Source organism: Patella vulgata, chromosome 2 (assembly GCF_932274485.2).
Source record: "Patella vulgata chromosome 2, xgPatVulg1.2, whole genome shotgun sequence".
NCBI lineage: Eukaryota > Metazoa > Mollusca > Gastropoda > Patellidae > Patella > Patella vulgata.
The window spans coordinates 36,053,084-36,074,259 of NC_065880.2; the positions used below are offsets into that span (position 1 = coordinate 36,053,084).

General features: G+C 33.1%; 1 protein-coding gene across 1 annotated transcript in view; it reads right to left on the reverse strand.

Annotated features, from left to right (window-relative positions):
- Positions 1 to 18,858, reverse strand: part of LOC126809785 (dynein axonemal heavy chain 1) — a 54,122-nt gene extending 35,264 nt beyond the window's left edge. Inside the window, exons 1-29 of the mRNA XM_050534555.2 lie at positions 18,662 to 18,858; positions 18,369 to 18,441; positions 17,885 to 17,976; positions 17,519 to 17,607; positions 17,095 to 17,381; positions 16,662 to 16,802; positions 15,988 to 16,240; positions 15,386 to 15,543; positions 14,757 to 14,971; positions 13,857 to 14,024; positions 13,417 to 13,547; positions 12,994 to 13,144; positions 12,504 to 12,697; positions 11,935 to 12,160; positions 11,493 to 11,612; positions 11,169 to 11,251; positions 10,319 to 10,460; positions 9,648 to 9,803; positions 5,594 to 5,792; positions 4,625 to 4,737; positions 4,209 to 4,349; positions 3,858 to 4,070; positions 3,550 to 3,714; positions 3,116 to 3,343; positions 2,743 to 2,922; positions 2,114 to 2,415; positions 1,711 to 1,918; positions 923 to 1,020; positions 720 to 825 (exon numbers count right to left, since the gene is read on the reverse strand). Coding sequence (XP_050390512.1) covers positions 720 to 825; positions 923 to 1,020; positions 1,711 to 1,918; positions 2,114 to 2,415; positions 2,743 to 2,922; positions 3,116 to 3,343; positions 3,550 to 3,714; positions 3,858 to 4,070; positions 4,209 to 4,349; positions 4,625 to 4,737; positions 5,594 to 5,792; positions 9,648 to 9,803; positions 10,319 to 10,460; positions 11,169 to 11,251; positions 11,493 to 11,612; positions 11,935 to 12,160; positions 12,504 to 12,697; positions 12,994 to 13,144; positions 13,417 to 13,547; positions 13,857 to 14,024; positions 14,757 to 14,971; positions 15,386 to 15,543; positions 15,988 to 16,240; positions 16,662 to 16,802; positions 17,095 to 17,381; positions 17,519 to 17,607; positions 17,885 to 17,976; positions 18,369 to 18,441; positions 18,662 to 18,835 — 4,806 coding nt within the window. The 5' untranslated portion in view covers positions 18,836 to 18,858. The remainder of the gene's footprint in view (positions 1 to 719; positions 826 to 922; positions 1,021 to 1,710; positions 1,919 to 2,113; positions 2,416 to 2,742; positions 2,923 to 3,115; positions 3,344 to 3,549; positions 3,715 to 3,857; positions 4,071 to 4,208; positions 4,350 to 4,624; positions 4,738 to 5,593; positions 5,793 to 9,647; positions 9,804 to 10,318; positions 10,461 to 11,168; positions 11,252 to 11,492; positions 11,613 to 11,934; positions 12,161 to 12,503; positions 12,698 to 12,993; positions 13,145 to 13,416; positions 13,548 to 13,856; positions 14,025 to 14,756; positions 14,972 to 15,385; positions 15,544 to 15,987; positions 16,241 to 16,661; positions 16,803 to 17,094; positions 17,382 to 17,518; positions 17,608 to 17,884; positions 17,977 to 18,368; positions 18,442 to 18,661) is intronic.
- Positions 18,859 to 21,176: the final 2,318 nt, after the last annotated feature.

Sequence of the window (21,176 nt, forward strand, 5' to 3'; positions counted from 1 at the left end):
AAAAACAAATTTATTTTCCAAACTATCTTCAAATCTATATTTTATAGGAGACCAAAGAAACTTTTACAAGTTTACACAGAAATAGGTTTATAACTTGACTAATTAACTATACTGTATATCTAGTTCAATTAGTATATAAACTATGATGGTAATTAGAAGGTATACATAAGGCTATTATATCAATATATATAATGACTTACAACTACATTTAACACTGACTAATATGACAAAACTGTATAACTATACACAGACAATTCTATGGAATATTGTCTAATATGACAAAACTGTATAAATATACACAGACAATTCTATGGAATATTGTCTAATATGACAAAACTGTATAAATATACACAGACAATTCTATGGAATATTGTCTAATATGACAAAACTGTATAAATATACACAGACAATTCTATGGAATATTGTGTATTTCTGAGTGATGTTTCGACTAGGATTTTATAATGTTTATCAAGTTAACATACAGTAAATGTATTCATAGAATTGTGTCCTGTGTATTTCCAGTTCTATTAATAAATGCGAAACAGTATGACTAACTAACTAAAGATATCAGATATAAGCTACAGTCAGAGAACAACAGGTGAATCGTCTAAGGATTTACTAAGTCTACAAGGAATCCAGTAGAAAATAGTATAATATAAGGAAATAAAGCTAAATGCTATAATAAAAGGAGGCCTGCTACAATTTCTTCTATGTCTCACCCTATTTTGTTGGGCTTTTTGTATAGTAGTAATTTGCTGAGCCACAACAGACAACACCTCAATATCAATACGATTAAACTCATCGAAACATGCCCATGCTCCAGAGCTAAAAATAGGATTAAAGACATTTTCAATTAAATTACAATTCATCTTCTTTTATATTTCAATTTTAACAAATGATGAAGAAAAACAGTAATTTTTACCTGGCAAGACCCTTCAAAAACTTTCCCATGGCCATGAAATCCAGTTGATCTGAACAATTAAACACAACACATTGAATGGCCATAGCTTTAGCCAAATCCTGAAAAATATTAAATTAGCAGCTTTGAAATAATGTACAGTAATGGTGTAGATAAAATGTAAAATATTTATGCCGAAATAGTAATAAAATAATGTAGAAATAATATATGACATAGAAATAATGTATAACACATGTAGAAATAATGTATAATAATAATAATTATGTAGAAATAATGTATAACACATATGTAGAAACATTGCATAAACCTTTTTAGACATAATATATAGTAATAATGTATAACACATATGTAGAAATACTGTATAATACTTACGTAGAAATAATGTATAACACTTATATGTAGATATAATGTATAGTAAAATGTATGATAAATATGTAAAAATAATGTATAATACTTATGTTGAAATAATGTATAACACTTATGTAGAAATAATGTATAGTAATAATGTATGATAATTATGTAGAAAGAAAATAATGTATGATAAGTATGTAGAAATAATGAATGATAATTATGTAGAAATAATGTATGATAATTATATAGAAATAATGTATAACGATTATGTAGAAATAAGGTATAATAATTATGTAGAAATTACATTATGAATGTTTTAGCTTCAAAATATAGTTTTGTCTTGACCTAGGTATTTCAGCACTTGTATTTTATTCTAGTTAATTCAGTTTTTCATAAAATAAGACTTTTGAAATGAGTAAAGCACCAATTAAGTTGTTTACCTTTGTAGTCTCTGTTTTACCGGTACCAGCAGGTCCAGCAGGTGCACCACCAAATTTAAGATGAAGAGCACCAGTTAATGTAAGATAACATCTATCTGTTAATGGTGTTATAACCAATCTACTAGTATTACCTAGATATTCATAACCATACTTAAACTGAGCATTTACAGCACGGGTATATAGATTCTCATCTTCTAACCAGTAATATCTGAAAAAAAAAAAAAGATATACTTTAACTTAGCAAGAAATTTCGAAAAGTCATAAGTTTAGGTATCGGACTATTTCCATTTTCCTTTTCATTCTAAAGCAGCCATCAAGGTTTTGTACATGTATGGAAATTTGAACAATAATAAAATGTCAACAAATCAGTTTAAAATGATCAGGGTTAATTCTCAAAGCCTACCTCAACTGACTGATCCATTCAAAATCATTGGCACCAGAAACTTCCTCTGTTACCATCTTACTAACAACATCTCTAGCGTGTACTTCCACTACAATTAAAGCAGACAATGTCATTCTTCCAATTCTACTAATATCCTGACGAACCAAATTTCGTAAATCATCTAATTGAGATAATAAATGCTGGAACAATTCCTTGAGATTATTTTCTTCTAAAGCTTTTGTAACTTCTGTACTCCAGTGAGTCTGACATCCAGCAATGACCACCTGACCAGGCCAGTTAAGAACCCATTCTGTTCTAGGAATCTGAAAATTACAAAAACAAATATATCATCGAAGAAATGAACATTGATAAAAGTTTTGACCATATAGCCACCAGTTGCGACAGTTGTGTTGCAGGAGGAAGTGTATGCTTAGTTTTTCAAAATGCCTGATACTACTTGCTAACGGCGTGAGTGGTGCCATCATGTGGCAAATACTTCATTTTTCCCAAATTCATCCATAATTATCTGATGTGCTTCAGAATCCGACAACTTTTGCTCATATTACACAATTATTTTTCTTATTCTACATTTCCTGGGGCATTTTATACCTTAAATATTCTGTTAAAAATAAAAAAAACAAACAACTTACTTCTGTATAGTTAACTAAAGCTTCCTTGATAATCAATCTTAAACTTTCTCTCATGATACGTTCAATCTCCAACATCCAGTCTTCTACGTTACCAGTTGGATATAGTTTCTCACGTAATTCAACATCTTCACCTTCTCCAGAAAACATCTTACTGATTCGTAAATCATCCTCAAATTTAAGCTGCAAAGTGAACATTAACATTTTAAAAGGTAACTGTCAAATTTCAAAAATCCAGAGAATGAGTAAAAGTTTGGTTTTCCAATTTCAGGTCTAGAAATAAATATTTATTAAAAGGAAAATTCTAATGGATTCTTACGAAAAGGAGTAAACCTTTCGACCATCATTTGAAATATATCGAAATTGTAAGACATACCTTAGCAATGTTTTCAAAGCATTTTTTAAGATGGGGTTGTACAGCTGTAGGATCTTTAGTCTGGGACAGGATCTCTAATAGTTCATCATCAGACAAAAAGTAAAATCGTGGGAAAGAGTTACGTTTCGTTTCCAGGTATTCACTCAATCCCTTCTGTACTTGTTCTAATAATTTATTACATTCTCGTAAATTATCCAATAGTCGATTATCAGGACACAAGGAGATGACCTATTGTAGAAAAAAAAAACCCAAAAAACAAATGTATACTTATTTTATTTCAAATAAATTAAATTATAAAAAGTTAACTTTTATTTCCCCTCATCACACTACACTCCTTTTATTCTTTGATGATAAAAATCTTGAATTAGGACAGTAACTATTAAAATAAGTTATGAATGATGGAAAGATTTGCCTGGCAGAGTTTATTATCTAACCTGTGGATTTTCTTTAGCTGTTTTCATGATCTTTCTCCAGATTCTCTCCATAGTTTGATAACGTTTACTCTCTACGGGTAGTTGTCGATTAATGTCTTCGGAACTGAAAATAGGTTCCAGGTACAGCCATGCTCTCTGGCACTGTAGCCATTCATCCAACACATCCTATAATAAAATGGAACAATTTTCAATATTACTTTTGAGTACACCATTATTATTACACTAAATCAAATTGTGGCTAATAATGATGATGTATTAGTTACTGGTTGTGATTAAAGTGCCAGTAATGTAACAGAAATGTAACAAACCTGAGTTGTTCGTAATTTACTCTCCCAGCTACTGATTCTCTCTTCAAAAGGTTTTTTATATGGAGAGAAAGACATACTCTGTGTCATTACAATATGATCATCTAATAGCTGTGATGTGTCTTCTGAGCTACGTAAAATAAACGTTCCTGTATCTTTATATGGCATAATCTCAAAACTAACAGGTTCCCATTCTTTCTCCATTTTATCTAAAGCCTAAAATGAAAGACGAATAAATGATTAGTGCTATAAACAGCTGTAAGGAAGAAGAATAATGTCCCGCGGTTATTAAACAAATTGCCACGACATCTTCATTATCTCAACACAAGAAATTAATTCCAGAGAGATACTTACATTTTCAATAGAATATTCTTTTCCTGCCACTTCTGCTACCTTTGCTATGACAGTAATATGATCCTGTAGTTTCATCTCTAGACATTTAGAAAATGTCAGATTAGCTTTTGGTCTTACTGGGAATCCCAGATCCTCAGATAGCTATATTAGAAAACAGTATTTATTTTCATTTACACAAATATCAGATAAATCAAGAGAAAACTTCACTCCTCAGAAAATTATATTAAGAAAGAAAAATATTCCAGTCCCCAAATAATTTTGAGAAAAAATATGAAGGGGATTCTAAAGCTTAAAAGATTTGTTAGATTGTCTGAAAATATGTAGGCCTATCGCATAATAATACAATAAACTATTCTGCCACTTTATATCTCCTCTATGGTCAGTTTGGATACTGGGTACTATATAAAACAATCTACCTGTTCCCAATGTCTGTTTCTCATACCAGGATTACGTAAACCTTGAATCAGTGGTATAAATGGTTTAAATTCTTCTATAGCTTGTTTTATCTCTGTAGGAACTAGTTGAACACCTGAAATATATCACAAAGAAAATAAATACCAGTCAAGTAAATCATACACATACGACATTAAAATACTGGGCTTCAACTCTGCACTGGAAAAAAGAGACCGGACCATACCCTAGTATGTGTGCAAGATATTTATACAAATGTAAACTTAAAATTATTACAAGATCATTTTGGAACCGGATATCTCTCATGCCTATTAAAACAGTCTTGGTAAATAAAAGCAAGTCACTTCGGCCCATTCTAAGTCATGCATCGGTATCACTTGGAAATGAAATGGGGTTTAACGTCCAACTGTTCTGCTCCGGACTGGGCTAATGAAGACGGGCATACGCCATACAGTGTGCTATGAGGGAAATTTTGCCAGGGCAGCGGCACTATCGCCTACTCTTATATCGAATTCCAACTGCCAGGGGATCTTTTACGTGCATTCCAATATATACACGGGACCTCGTTTTTTTTGTCTCATCCGAAGGACTAGACAGCTGTCCTTGTCAGGCCCTCCGCGGTATCACTTGAAAAGTCTAAAAAAAAAGAGAGAGAAAGAGAAATGGGGTTTAACGTCCACTCGACACAAACTAGGTCATTTCGGGACTAACATATGGTTTAATTTTATTTCAATAATTCGCTTGTGCGTAGGGGTCTTTAGCAGTGGGAGGAAACCGGAGGACCCGGAGAAAACCCACAAGGTTGGACAGGCGAACCTATTCCTTGCCACGTACAACTGGTGATTCGAAACGACGCCAGTTGACTCAATGACAGACTTTATGGTACAGCGCGCACGCTAACCATTCAGCCATCCACCCCCCTCTAAAAAAAAAGCAGTAATCCATCATAAAGGTATAAAAATAAATAAACCTACTGGGAATGTCTTGGAAGATCTTCACAGATTTGTGCATCGTTTTATAAGATTCATTCACATTTTTCTCTACTTCTTCAGCATTAATAGCAGACAGTGGATCATTCATCCAGCTTTCATGCCAACGTTGCCATTCAGACACAGTGATCCAAAGATTTCGGAAAGGCTCAAAGTCCTTGGCAAGTCTTGACAGTTTATCATACTAAAAAATCAAAATGTCTTCCCCATATACTATATATAGTGTGCAATAAGCTGGCTACAATTATCTAATAATAATATATTATAGGTTTCACACATATATACATATACTTAATTCTACAAATCATAAAGTACAGGTTTGGAATTAGTAAAACATCTGAATATTAAAAAACCCCACAAACTGCTTGTGGAGCTATGACTTTCAATTTTGTTTTGGAAAGGGTCAAAATAAAATCTCACATAGTTCAAAATGTGTAATTTTAAAAAGAAAACTATTGGTCCCACCTATACTTTATGACACTATAATAGATGTAGATAGATATTAAAGAAACACACGATAAATAATATATTTATATACCATCTACATAATACCACACATCTACAATAAACAGCTAAAATATAAAGCCTATTTTCACATCAGTTGTAAAAAAAATTCCTAAATAAAAGAGTCACATGCTAAGGCTAATGTAAAGAGTTTCAATGCAAAATGCAGTATACGTCATTCCTGCCATAAATTGTAAAAATTGTGCAGTCAGATATATTGTCGATCTAAATATTAGGGATTTTATTTTCTGTCTATAATTAGAGTGCAGTATCAAATACCGGTACCACAGATTAAATACCTTACTCAAATGATTAAATATATACTGTAATTGTAAGTTGCATCAAGTTGATTACAAGAGCATCGCTAACGCAGCAATATACGTCCACATTCCTGTTTTGTTTGATATGGTCCAGTTTGCATTGAGGGTCTGTGAAATAAAACTGGGTTGTAGGACTGCTATCAGTTTAACACTTCGTTCACATTAACAGAACACAATTTTATTTTAAAACAATCGATGTCTTTATTCTAAAAGCATGGCGTTTCGAATAGGTATGCAAAGTTTCAAAAGGATCTGTTAAGAATTGCGGTCTGTAGGCAAAACACAAGACACACAAACATTAGGCGTGGCTCTGTCCCAAGGGGTCGAGCATGCACCAAAAATAATAATAGAGGTCGGCCTTAGGATTAAGGAATAAGTATAAATAGTAGCCTTAGGCTATAAGGAATAAGTATAAAAAAGTTTTCAAGATGATCGATTAAGAAATGCGGTCTGCAAGTGACACACAGACATAAAAAAAGAAAATGGGCGTAGCTCTGCCCCTGGGGGTTGGGTATTCACCACAAATAATAGGGATGTTCCTTAGGACAGAAGGAATATGTATGCTAGGTTTCAAGGTGATACGATAAAAAAATGCGATCTGTAGATGACAAACAAATAAATAAATATAATGGATGGGCGTGGCTATGCCCCTGGCGGTCGGGCATGCACCAAAAACAATAGGGATCATCGTTAGGGTATAAGCAATTCATATGAAATTTTTTCAAGACGATTAAGAATTGTGGCCTGTAGGTGACACACAGACAGAAAAAGAAAAGAAAATGGGCGTGGCTCTGCCCCTGGGGGTAAAAAAAACAATAGGGATCATCGTTAGGGTATAAGCAATTCATATGAAAAAATTTCAAGACGATTGATTAAGAATTGTGGCCTGTAGGCGACACACAGACATAAAAAAGAAAATAGCCGTGGCTTTGCCCCTGGGGGTTGGGCATGCACCCAAAACGATAGGGATGTTCCTTAGGGTACAAAGAATAAGTATGCAAAGTTTCAAGATGATACGTTAAGAAATGTGGCCTGTAGACGACAAACAAACAAATACAAAAAATGGGCGTGGCTCTGCCCCGGGGAGGCGAGCATGCACCAAAAACAATAGGGATCTTCCTTGGGGTATAAGGAATAAGTATACCAAGTTTGAAGAAAATCCAGTAAGAATTGCGCCCTGTAGGCGACACAAAGACACACGAAAAGAAAATGGGAAATGGGCGTGGCTCTGCCCCTGGGGGTTGGGCATGTACCCCAAACGATAGGGATGTTCCTTAGGGTACAAAGAATGTGTATGCAAGATTATAAGTTAAGAAATGTGGCCTGTAGACGACAAACAAACAAATACTAGAAATGGGCGTGGCTCTGCCCCTGGGGGTCGGGCATGCACCAAAAACAATAGGGATCTTCCTTGGGGTATAAGGAATAAGTATACCAAGTTTGAAGAAAATCCAGTAAGAATTGCGCCCTGTAGGCGACACAAAGACACACGAAAAGAAAATGGGCGTGGCTCTGCCCCTGGGGGTTGGGCATGCACCCCAAACGATAGGGATGTTCCTTAGGGTACAAAGAATGTGTATGCAAAGTTTCAAGATTATTAGTTAAGAAATGTGGCCTGTAGACGACAAACAAACAAATACTAGAAATGGGCGTGGCTCTGCCCCGGGGGGTCGGGCATGCACCAAAAACAATAGGGATCTTCCTTGGGGTATAAGGAATAAGTATACCAAGTTTGAAGAAAATCCATGAAGAATTGCGCCCTGTAGGCGAACCACAGACACACACACACACACACACACACACACACACACACACATACATACATACACACACACACACACACAGACAAGGGCGACGGCATAATACGTTCACATTATGAATGTGGACGTATAAAAATGAATCAGCTGCACTTTGCATTTAAACTCTTCATGTACGATACAAAGATTAAAAGAACATCACACATCTAAACAAGCCAACAGTGAGGCTGATGTCCCCCACCGAAATAAATAGACGACAATCAATTAATTGCACTTTTACCGATGATATCACTTTCACCAATGATATCACTTTCATCGAGTAGAAATGAGTTTAAAAAACGTAAACAACCTTAGCAAACTTGTTTGCTGATTGGCCCAGACATCCCATGTGACATATCATATTAATCAACTATGTTAAACCCAAAACTTGTCATTGTAAAATACTAATCAATTTTCATGGAATAAATGAATGAAAGAAATGTTGTTTTATGGCAGTCAGCTGAAACCTTTCCCCAAGTCATTATTTACCCCAGATAATTAATTCAAGCGGTTATTATTTGACATTTCGTTTCGTCTTTAAAAAAAAATGTGGCTTCATATGGCATATAAAATGTACAAGCATGCCTAATTTGATATTATTGTTTCAAATTTTATTATCAGCAAGGTTCGGAAACATTAGAACAATAACGAGTCAAAAAGCGAGAAAATTCTCTGCCGTTTGTTTCACTATACCAAAAATAACATGTACACGCAAAACCTTAGTTTAGTTCAGTCGTGTGACAAAGATAACTGAACACATGTATATAGGTGTGGCGGCTTCTTTGATGGTCAAGAGATTAAACTTGTTTACCCAATAGTTGTGTCATTTACTAAAAATGTTGTGAAATTGACTAAAACATGTTGTGCCATTTACTAAATAATAATCATTACTACATCACATCTAGAAAAACTCAAAATATTTTAATCTATCATGCATTACATTGTCAACATGCTCAATAAATACACATACTGTTTTAACAATAACATGGTGTAAAACTTGTTATGTTAATGATAAAACAATATTCGAATTATGTGGTGCAGTCTATCTATTATCTACCATGCAGTGTGCTATATATCCGAGGAACCTTTCTTTCTTTAAATATGATAATTTGGCAAACTTGACGAGAACGTCCAAGTAAACAAAATTAAGTCCAAGCATCTGTGATCACTGTCCTCTGGCTGTGAGTGAACGGTGATTGTTGTGAAACTAGTTTAACAATTAAAACAAAAACTGCAAAAAAAAATCTTCAAAAAACAATTAGTGAGCAAGATGAAATTATCAAAACATTAACTAAGAACTAGATTAACACCAGATCTGAAATTAAATGTTAACAATCACAAAAATTAAAATGCATCCATTCTGAAATAGAATTGAGAAAATAAGAAAGTAACTTGATCATTGTTTTTATGTTCACTTACACTAGTAGTTGGCATGCCAAACAATCTTTCACGATTATTATAAACAGAAGACATTGTTTGGGCTTCCTTCAGTTGCTTATGTACTCGTCGTACCTCATTGGCTATTTCAGTAGCCTTGGTTATATCAGTGTAGGCAGCCATACCAGCCACAACCATCTGAAACACACAAATATTATATGAAACATGCATAGAATCGGAAAATCTAAAGTAATCATATAGAATGATTTTAATTCAACCAAATTATTTTAATGGTAGCAACATGACATTAAATTGTTGAGTCATGACGTTTGAAATAATTTCTTGACTAATTATTCCTTGAAATAATTTCTACACTAATTAATCCTTGACATAATTTCTAGACTAGTTATTTTTTAAATAATTTCTATACTGATTAATCCTTGACATAATTTCTAGGCTAGTTATTCCTTGAAATAATTTATAGACTAGTTATCCTGGAAATAATTTCTAGACAAGTTTTTTATTGAAATAATTTCCAGACTAGTTATCTTTTGAAGTAAGTTTAGATTCTTTGAAATAATTTCTTGACTATTTATCTTTGAAATAATTTCTAAACTAGTAATCTTTGAAATAATTTCTAGACTAGTAATCTTTGAAATAATTTCTAGACTGGTAATCTTTGAAATGATCTCTTTTCTAGATGATGTTTGTACCTGAAGGTTGTCCATCCTATCTTCAAAGTTAGTTTGATCTGAGGATTGTAATTTACGGAATCGTTCTTCATCTGCCTCTAGCTGGAGATAGGTTTGTTCCATTTGACGTTCAATCTTATGAGGCCATCCAACAGTTGTCCATCTAAAAATATATATCACATACTCTAATCAATATACAGAGATATCAACCTATACTCTCTACAGCAGTGATTACCAACATCACACAAATTGAATATAAAAGAAGGAAAATTATGTATTAAGAACAAACTTTTCTGAACCCATTAATGTTGACTACGAGGAATTCCTGCAATCGCTTGATTGGCAAACCATGCCAAGATCGTCTTCTTTTGCCACATGTTTTTTTTTTTACAAAAGCAGCTTACTGACCTGTTATGAATAATCAGCAAGCTTGTTTTGCTTTTTTACCGTATTATCAAAATTACTGTTAAATGTGCTAATTAGGCTACTCTGATTATGAACCACTGACTATTGTCATAGCCGACAAGCAAGCTGATTGACTTCTTAATTAACAAGTAATAATTAACCTGTTGTTTTCTAGCGAAAGTAGATTGTTTTTACCAATCGGCTAGATTAAACATCAATCAGCTAAAGCTGGTTTAGGTGGATCATGCCCCCCCCCCCCCCCCAAAGTTTAGGAACCACACTACTCTACTGTAACATGAGTGATACTTAGAACATTGCCTTTGTTAATGTAGAATTTAGTAAGGAATAAATGTTACTATTGTTCAAATGTATCTGTCTTGATAAAATTGTAACTACAAGATGAGGTTTACAACTAAAACCAAGAGCAGCATACTCAATGGTTAAATTAAAAGTATAAAGTATTTACTTGGCATTAAAGTCATCTGTTGGCAAGTTATAATAAAACTCTTCAATCAGTTCATAATCACTCATAGCTTTATCAATTAATTCCTGAAATACAAATATATTCTATTATCAGTTGACAATACAATAAACAAGATACAAATAAGGAAGGAGGAACATTCTCTTTATAAGTTACCAAGAAAACTGTGATGTTAAAAATGTTGTAATAATTCCCCTGCTACATGGAACTGTTCTTTAACATTATAAGTAAAAATAACAGATTGTTTATGTTATAAGATAGGGATACTAATAATCTTGTTATCTGATATTTTTTTAACAAATGAATTACCGTATGTTCTTTAAGTTTCTCTGGAATTCCTTTCATCCATTCCCTAATTTCAGACAATTCTTCTATACAGTTTGGTTTTTCATACAGTTTTCGACTTATGGCTTTAAATTCTTCACATGCCTAGAAATAAAATTGAGAAGAATAAATAAGTAGCAATAAAACAATTAAAAAGTCAATGAATACTGCTTCAAACACAGCTAGTTGCGATAACAAATGAAATTGTAGAAGTAAAATATAACTTACATCATCAGCAGCTTGTTTACATAGCTGTCTAGCTAATAAACCAGCTAATTGAGATAAAAAATGAGATTGTAGAAGTAGATTTTAGGATTTTAGAAGTATAATATAACTTAAATCATCAGCTTGTTTATATAGCTGTCAAGCTAATAAACCTTCTAATTGAGATAAAAAATGAAATTGTAGAAGTACAAATATAACTTACATCATCAGCTTGTTTACGTAGCTGTCTAGCTAATAATTCCAATACAGCATTAGCTAGTGCTTTACGCTTCTTAGCTAGAGCCTGACGAATAGTATCAGTATTGATTTCAAATGGTCCTATAGATATACGGCTTGGTAAGGACTGTTCTATTTTCTCTTTTTCTTCAAGATGCATCTCTACCTCACTTTTAACCTCAGCAGCTGTATGATTCTGGGCTTCATAGTTTCTACAACAATAAAAAATCATATGCATCCTCCAAAATATGTCAAGCTTTATATAATAGTAAGTGCAGGGGGACTGCACCACACAAAATTTACAAAAAAAACAAATACATGGACAAGACATCATACACAGGAAAACACAGACATTTCAAAAAAAAGAATGGATCCGGGGGCTAGCCGTAAGCGTCCACTGCACAAAAACAAAAACACATTGAACATCATAAACCATGTATTAAATTATCATCAACATTTACCATTACAAAATACAAGCAAAAATGTATAAATTCAAAAATGTGGGTTCTGAGAAAAAATCTTTCAACTTCTCTAATATTAAAATTAATAACATACTTGACATAGACATTTATATCCATATTCATTAGTTCCAGGTACTTTTCGTATTCTCTAGCATAAGCTTTCATAGGTATAAGAGCTTGTCTAATAGATGATCGTACTGTATCTCGTAATATTTCTATAGGTGGTTCATGTTCTCCAACAGATTCTAATAATGGTGTACCTGACCAGAAAATATCTTCTAATATATACTGAAAGAAAATAAATAGAATTTCTATTTTTATGTGTCAGCATTTTGAATTACTCAGTTTTTTTAAAAGAGAGACAATGAACAGTAACGTTTAACTTTGTCCAGGAGTGCCTGCAGGTAAATACATTTCTGACTAAGCACAAACCAAGCAGTTCAGAAGTTGATGAGCTTATAAACATAAGAAACATTCATCTACAATAAAAGTATGTTACAAGTTTATCTGATATCTAAATAATAATGTTTGTCACATCTTGACTGTTTGAGATATCTAAGAATAGCCAAATGTGTAGTACATACCTTTTCTAATTGTGGTACATTCTGTGTTGAATGTATACCTTTATCAAACAATGATACAAGAGTTATTTCAAATGAATTTAAGTTAGTACTATAATGTACACCCTGGGTATCCATAGTTAAATCTACTAGAAACAAGGCATTCTTCTTCGGTCTGAAATATAAAATATTTTTTTCTAATAGTCTGTAATGAAATAAACCGGTTATCTTCAATTAAAACTTATTTTCAATAGTCTATTCTGAATGAGAGCAAGCCACATACAGACTGGACCTTTCAAAAGATCAGTAGTAGGGTGTGTGCACAAATACTAATTAACATTCATGTGATACAAATATTTATGATCAAGAGTTTTCTGACTAATGAATTGAATTAATTTTTTTCGAGAGAAAAATAACTTATTTCTGGAAAAGACATAAAAAATGTACCTGTAAACACTCTTCATGACATCATCTCCCCAAACAAAATCATCTTGTAGTTGTAAAGTTGTGTGACAGGCATCAATCACCATCTGAGTAAAACTCTGTACAGAATCTTGAACCAAAAACCTCAAGGTATCCTATAATATAAAAATTTTTCAATTAAGTATGTGAAGACTACCTCACATCAATCTCAGGTGTATATAAAAATATACAGCCAGTGCAGTCGGTGATGCATATTTGGCTAAGTGTGCAGCACTGTCTGCTCTGTTATCAGTGCTAAACCATTCAGGCTGATAAAGAGCCAGAAATCTTCTGAAACTACTGTTCCCTATAAACTACTTCCAACTAATTCTTGAGGATGCCACAGCTATTCATGTGACTAGATCAGTCAAAGTGCTAAAGGATTAACACTATCAATTTAGTAAAGATAGCACAAAAATGTTTACCTGCATAATAAACTTCACCATTTCCATAAATTTCTTTAATTTAGATATTTGATAAACTTCCCAGTTTGTTTCATGAATGTTAAACCATCCTTTAACAACATCACGTAATGCAGTTCTAATGTGATTTCTTAGATTAGTTATCCAACTATCTTTCAGGAACAGTGATACCTGTTTAAAAAATAAAATATATCAAAAAACTTTATTCATCCTTGAGACAGTCTGGAATCAAGGCCAAAATTAGTAAAAGTGGATCAGAAACTCTGGAATTGAATGCACCAAATGAACATGATAGTGAAACTATTGATTACATCATGAGTGTGCTCACACCACTTACAGACCGTCAGAACTGTGACAAGACTATATTTCGCTTCACTCAATAGCCATTCCACCACTCTGAAAAGTCCCATGAAACGATCACCCCCAATATGACCAACAAATGGTTCATTCTACTTCTCTGTTTCACAGTGAATACATAAATATTGAAAGAGATGGATAGAGAACAAGCTAAAAACAAAAGCGATTTTCTGTACAATCAGGGGCCATAATCCAGAAAGCTATGGTCCGAAATGCGCAAATATCAAAGGGGACCGAGATCTTTGGGATATAAAGATATATTTTACGTTTCATCAAAATTGGATAAAAACTGTGACCTCTAGAGGGTCCACAACCTTTGCATTGCATACTTTTAGACAATTTGCGTAAAAAGAGCGGCCATTTTGTCGGGCAGTTTCATTTCGATTTTCCCGAAATTCAACCATCATTATGGTGGAAAGGTGATATACTTAAACGGTTTTAAAATCGGATAGAAAATTGTGACCTCTAGAGGAATCCACAAACTAAAAATGTGGGCGTATAAAAATCTAGATTTAATACAGGAGTTATTTTTTAAATAATTAATACCTGTGAAGTTGCTTGAGATTGTGTTTGTTCAAATTCTTCTAATCTCATAGCCTTAGCTGTAGGTATGTGAAATAATGACATTCCAGATACTTTATTACAATCTGTTCGTACTCTCTCGGTAGCTTGTATACTTTCTTCTCGTGTTAATATAGAATTAAACGCAAAACTGTCATACTGTTCATCAAATGTATATTCTGGTACATCCATACAACATGCTATTAAAAAAATAAGTTATATTTATTTAGCTAATTAAAGGTTAAAGTGATAAGACATAATTAATTTTAAAGCTATATCTAGATCAGCCTAAATACCCAGTACTGATTTAACAAACACTGTTGGCCAAGTTTCTGGAATTCTTTGCACAGGTATTTATGACACGTATGTACAGCTTCATGGGGAGCTGTACATAGAAGTGTGCATAGTAACCCTGAGATTTTTATTTTTATTGAAACTTCTCAGAAAATTCAACCTGTAGCTTATGTGTGTACATGCACCTAATAATACAAAACTGGAATTTAAATAGAACTACATGAATACCCATCTCACAGATCAACCTAGTTATCATATTTTCTGGGAAAAAAATAAGCATCCCTACCTCCAGTCTAAGAATTAACCAATAAGTTTCTTACCTTTTTCTGGAATTTCTTGTATATCTGGTGGAGGTACACTGACAAATGCAAATGTCTCGGGATCTTGATCTACGGTAAGTTCAAATATTATTCTGTTCATTGAACGACAGAAATCTATGTTCACTTCTTTCTCTAAAACTTGAACATAATCTTCAAGACTGAAACATAAAATCATTTTTTATTTTATTGCAAAAAAAGTGTTCCATATTTGAAAATAACCCTCAACTTTATGATTATTCTTTTACATTTTATTTCCTTTAATAACTGGGGAATATTAATCAAACTTCCCTTTATTAGTCGATTTAAACCTGCTCATATTATGAAACAATAGAATGAACACCTGATTTTCAGTTTTTGAACATAGTTACTAATAAAGGTCTCTTAATTATCATATCCCATACTATTCTTAATTTAAGTATATTCATTTCAGGGAAATGATTAAATATAAGTGGAAGAGAGAACTCGATGTTGCACAAAAAGTAATCTTGAAGATTATTATGCATAAAATTTGGAAGTAGAACATTTCAGGCAGTAAATCTTATGAAGATAATTAAGATAGGAAAAGCTAATATTGATCAAGTTGGGGTATTGAGGTTACTTACTTTTTGTCTTTAGATAACCCTGGTGCACCTTTAGCCCATTCTATCATTCGTTTAAGTGAGGCTTGATCCAATTCTCCTACACCATCCATAGGCATACAATCTATATACAAATTATATCGCAATTCTGCTTCACATTTCTTACGTTCTTCAAATGCAGTGGCTAGACGTCTGGCAAATAACCGTGGATCTTCCGCACTGAACACCAAGCGGATTCTTGGAATCCATGACTGATTATTTGCAGCAGGTCTCTCACCTATAAATTACAAAAGAAAAACATCTGTGCAAAGACTCTTATTATTATAAAATTATCCATGTCTAATAAACCTTAGTGAAGAATGGGCTGGCTTCAATAAATTTTTTTTACCTTTTTCTAAAATACATAAATAAAATCAATATTGAAGATTGCCGAATCATTTCCTTACTGGAACTACAGAAGATGGGTGGAAGAATCCCTGTATAGTGCAAACATACCGCTCAGTCATACAGTTGGAGATTAAAGAGCAAAAACATGTCCAGAATTAACAATATTACCCTTATTGGAATCATCTAGTGAAGTTTATTGCTTGAGAATATTACCTATGCCATAGTTGTGGCATGCATTACATACCAACTCAGTGTTTAAAAAAAAGCATGTAAACAAATCTTTTAAAAATTGAAACTCTCAAATTACTTACCTTTTTCTGGTGTCGCAACTGTATTTGAAACACGGCCATCAGTATCAAGTTTTTGTACAAGGTATTGTTTTGTTTTGAAGTCATAATCTAATACACCCACTTTAAACCAGTCATACACAATAGACGGATCAGTTGGATCTTCTACAAATAAAACATCAAATTTCTCTCATGAAAAAAAAAACCAGATTCAATTTTCAATTTTTTTTTTTTAAATGAAATACATCAACAATATGTTGTATCTAATCTGTACCAAGTTTTACCCAAATTTCATTTCCAAGTCGATGACGCATATTTTTTTTTTTAACTATTAAATTTATTCAGCCCTAATAAGTATTGTATTTTATGTATAGGATTAGTTTGAAGTTTCAGAAATTACTCTTTTTATTACCCAAGATAATATCAAAATCACCATCATAATCTTAGTTAGACTTACTTTTCGCATCACTGTCCAATGTTGGTAATAGTGCCTTTCCAGGCACAGGTTTTCTGGTTCCATTAGTTTGTCCAAGTTTAATCCATTCATCTGGTGTTCTACAATCATATTCTTCATCATCAAATATGTCTAGAGGTAAATAGGGTGGAAAGGGTGCTGCCTCACCTTCTTCTTGATTTAAAATAACATTGTTGTTCACTATTTGTCTTGGCATTAATTGATCTGTGGAAATATTCAGTTCTTCTAATAGTTCTTTCAAATCAAGTTGGGCATAATGGCGTCTTCTCCTACAATAAAGTAATTAAGATGTCAACAATTAACATTGAAATACTATTGGCTATTAGATACTTAACTATTTCTAATTAGAGTTTAAACTCCTTGTGGGTCTAAACAAATTCAGAAAAGGCATTTATGTTTTGCATACCTCTCAATCTCTATTTTACGTGGACAATCACCAGGTTGAGTGTAAAAAGGGAGCTGGACTTTTGGCTCGGAGGCTTTCAATGAGAAATCCTACAACAAAAATTACATACATAAGATAACAGTATTAAAATCTCCCAAAAGCAAACAGCCCATTAATCAAAATTATCAGGAAGCAAATTATATATTCTTGGATTATTCTAAAACAGTGTGAAGTAATGATTCTGCTCTCCACCCACTTTTTCAACCAATTTGTTTATGGACTTAAATTAGCAGTATGATTAAGCATTGATTACACAAATTAACATGGAGTTTTAATCAATTAGTGTAACAAATTAAATAGATAATGTCATGATAAAAATCAACTTACAGTTACAGTAGTTAACTCGGTACTTGGTCCATATACATGTTCTTCTAATTCTTTCTCCAAAACTTCTGTTGTGGGAACTTTAAATGTTGTTACTAAAAATATCAAATATATGAAATGAAGTTTAACGTTGTACTGTTCTGCTCCGACTATGCTGATGAAGATGGGCATACACCATACAGTGTGCTATGAGGGAAATTTTGCCCGGACAGCACCATTACGGCCTACTCTTATATCGAATTCCAACTGCCAAGGGATCTTTTACATGCACGCCAATGTGTACATAGGACCTTGTTTTTTGTCCCATCTGAATGACTAGACAACTGTCCTTGTCAGGCCCTCCGTCCTGCACCACTGACAAGCCACTATTAATTAAGTATATGACATGGTTAATAATCAAGAATGAAAATAACTTCAAGTGGATTGCATTTTACTCCATAATACCAGTTATTAAACATTATGATTCAGCAATTTTAAATTATCTTACCTAAAGGAGTGTGTTTCTCGGTTTTAACTTTCCATAGTGTACCCTGTAAAGTCTCAGGACCACTTAAAATGTCCTGAAAAAGAAAATTAAAATGCAAAAAAAATCCACACAAATGAAAATTTCTAAAGCTAAATGGTAGGTTTAGTCCCTGTAATCCTTTTTTAAATTAATAATATTTCCAATACATATGGCTTCCTCTGTATTTATTAAATTGTCAAGATTAGCCTAAACTCAGTTTAAAGAGCAAGAATGTAATGTTTATATGGTAAAAAAAAAAGTAAATAAATCTGCACCTCCAATCTTTCTGGTGGATCTTCACTACTTATAATATCAGAATAATATCCCCTCTGTTTAATAACTGGATACATCTGACCATTCCGGGTTGATTTAGCTGCTGTACTTCCATTACTTCGATTGGCTGAAAATGACCTCCCATGGGAAGTATTTGGAAGTGGTCTGGAAGCCATATTGACTTTTTATTGATGTTTATATCTTAGCCTACTGAAAACAATTATAGTAAGGTAATGAAAATAAAATAAATTAAATAAATTAGGGTAATCATCAAATGAAAATTTTCAATAAAACATAGTACCTCAAACATACATTATGCAAGAGCTAAATCTGCCTATTTCATTTCTTTCTTTAGGCCTGAAATGTTATTTAAATTATTAATTAGACATTAATTAACTTATCCAGACTATAATCAACTCTGGATGGCCTGGCTAGCCGCGATATTTACTGGATTAGGAATCGATTTGCTGCTCAACTTTCACTCATGATTTAATCATGAAGTGGATAATTGAGACTATGTTTTTTATTGTACAGACTTTAGTAATGATTGAGGCTAGGCCAAAAATTCAATCGCTAAAATCTTGGTTCATAGTGGATCAATTTGACTGAAATTTTCAGCAAATTCTCTTTACATTACCTAGTTTTTAACTATTATAATTTATAGTGAGAACTGCCAGCTCTTTATCTAATCTCCCATAATGTATCTTTAACTGACGAAAATGGCTACAGTACCGGTAAGAACTTTGACAGTGCCCCATTCCATGCATGAGATGCTTACAGTTTACTCTATCTCAATTATTTGAGTACTCAAAGCCAAAACATGCCAGGGGTTTAGAGATTAAGTTCAAGCATAGATGATACTAGATAGAGAGTAAAAAAACAAGTTAACGAGCTAAATTGTTATTCTTTGGCACCTAAAAATGGACACAAATGGGTAGCAACGCATAATAATGTACAATATGAATGTAGTCTATAAACTGATTTACATTCAATTGTAGGCCTATCTCTGTAATTTCTAATCAGTTATGTTCGGCGAAATACACTGAGTCTGGTGTCTGGTTATTCCAGTCTACACCAGTACAACTGGCGCTCAAAAGCATTCTGGCACACGATTCATGTTCCAATTCTAAAATATTCATTTTGTCTTATTTTTTAAGTTAAATAGGCTTAGCCTATATGCTATTGAGTATTGATCAATCAATTGGATATCAAATTTTCAAAAGCCCAACTTTTCAGGTTAAGATAACATTAACAGCATCAATGTTGGTTTAAAATTGACCAATATCAATAATAGCTATAAACAAGTCGTATTTGCAATGTCGAAGACTGGATGATATTAAAAGGCTTAGTTCCTTTAGGGCCCAACACTAACTGTTAAAAAATTGTTGACGTTTAATACTACAACAGTACTAGGTTATTATTTTATATTTAGTTCGGCCTACTGGTTTGTATCTACTACTACTGTCTGATTCATCGTAAATTTTAAACGGATTTCTTCGATTATGAACAAACTACTTAACTTTGGTTATTATAAACTTACCTGTGTGTTTGTAATGAACTCCCGTTCGATAAAATCCATTGCACAACTAATTATCACAACGATGAGAACAATTTCTCTCTTGAAAAATTTGAAAATTTACTTGTAATTTCGACAGAGTCGATGTCAACAATGTCTTCGTGACGTAATGGTCGAATCCAATATACCTGTTGCGGGGGTTTGTTAACATTGAAAGATAGTTTGACAGCGCGATCATTTTGATCGTATATGGGTTTGGGCGACGAAAAATATCAATTGAAGGCAATTACATAGGAGATTTATATGGAAACCATTGATCGCCAGTCTATCAAATTTTCTTCACAATTAAAATATCACTGATTGCACGGATACTCGTAAAAATAAAGTCATGAATAAACTATAAATATCCTATCTTCTTTATGTTATAAATAATTCAACAAGGATCATGAAGCTTACCTCCGAATTCTCTGAGTGTATTTTTAATTTTATACGCATTCTTTCGATCGAATAATAACCGCTTCAGTAACATCTTTAAGCGTGTTGCGGCAGCCCTCAGCGTGTCTATTGCCGTATTGGGTGCCCGGGTGGGTATATAATGCTACTAAGCCCGTATGACCCCGTAAGAAGCGGAACATTAATTCTCGATTCGACAGTTTTGACCGAAGTGTGATAAAGCCCGTAAAACGAATGTATAGTTGTGTTTGTGCGGCATGCGTGTTCAAAAGTAAATAATCCCATCCGAGTCGCTAATCAAATAATTAGAACAAAATATTTCAAAAAGTAAAGCTATAAAATTTGCAGAGATTTTACTAGAATGTAAAAGACGGTAACTAAATACAGGAATGCGGGTAGTTATGTGTGCGAACGCTCAAACTCAATGCCAATTGTCGTAGGTATCCAGACCACTCGGACCAAAGACTACTCGGACTAAGACCAGTCGGACCAAAACAAGACCAGTCGGACCAATTAAATTATATTATAAGGCTAGACAATATGCTATT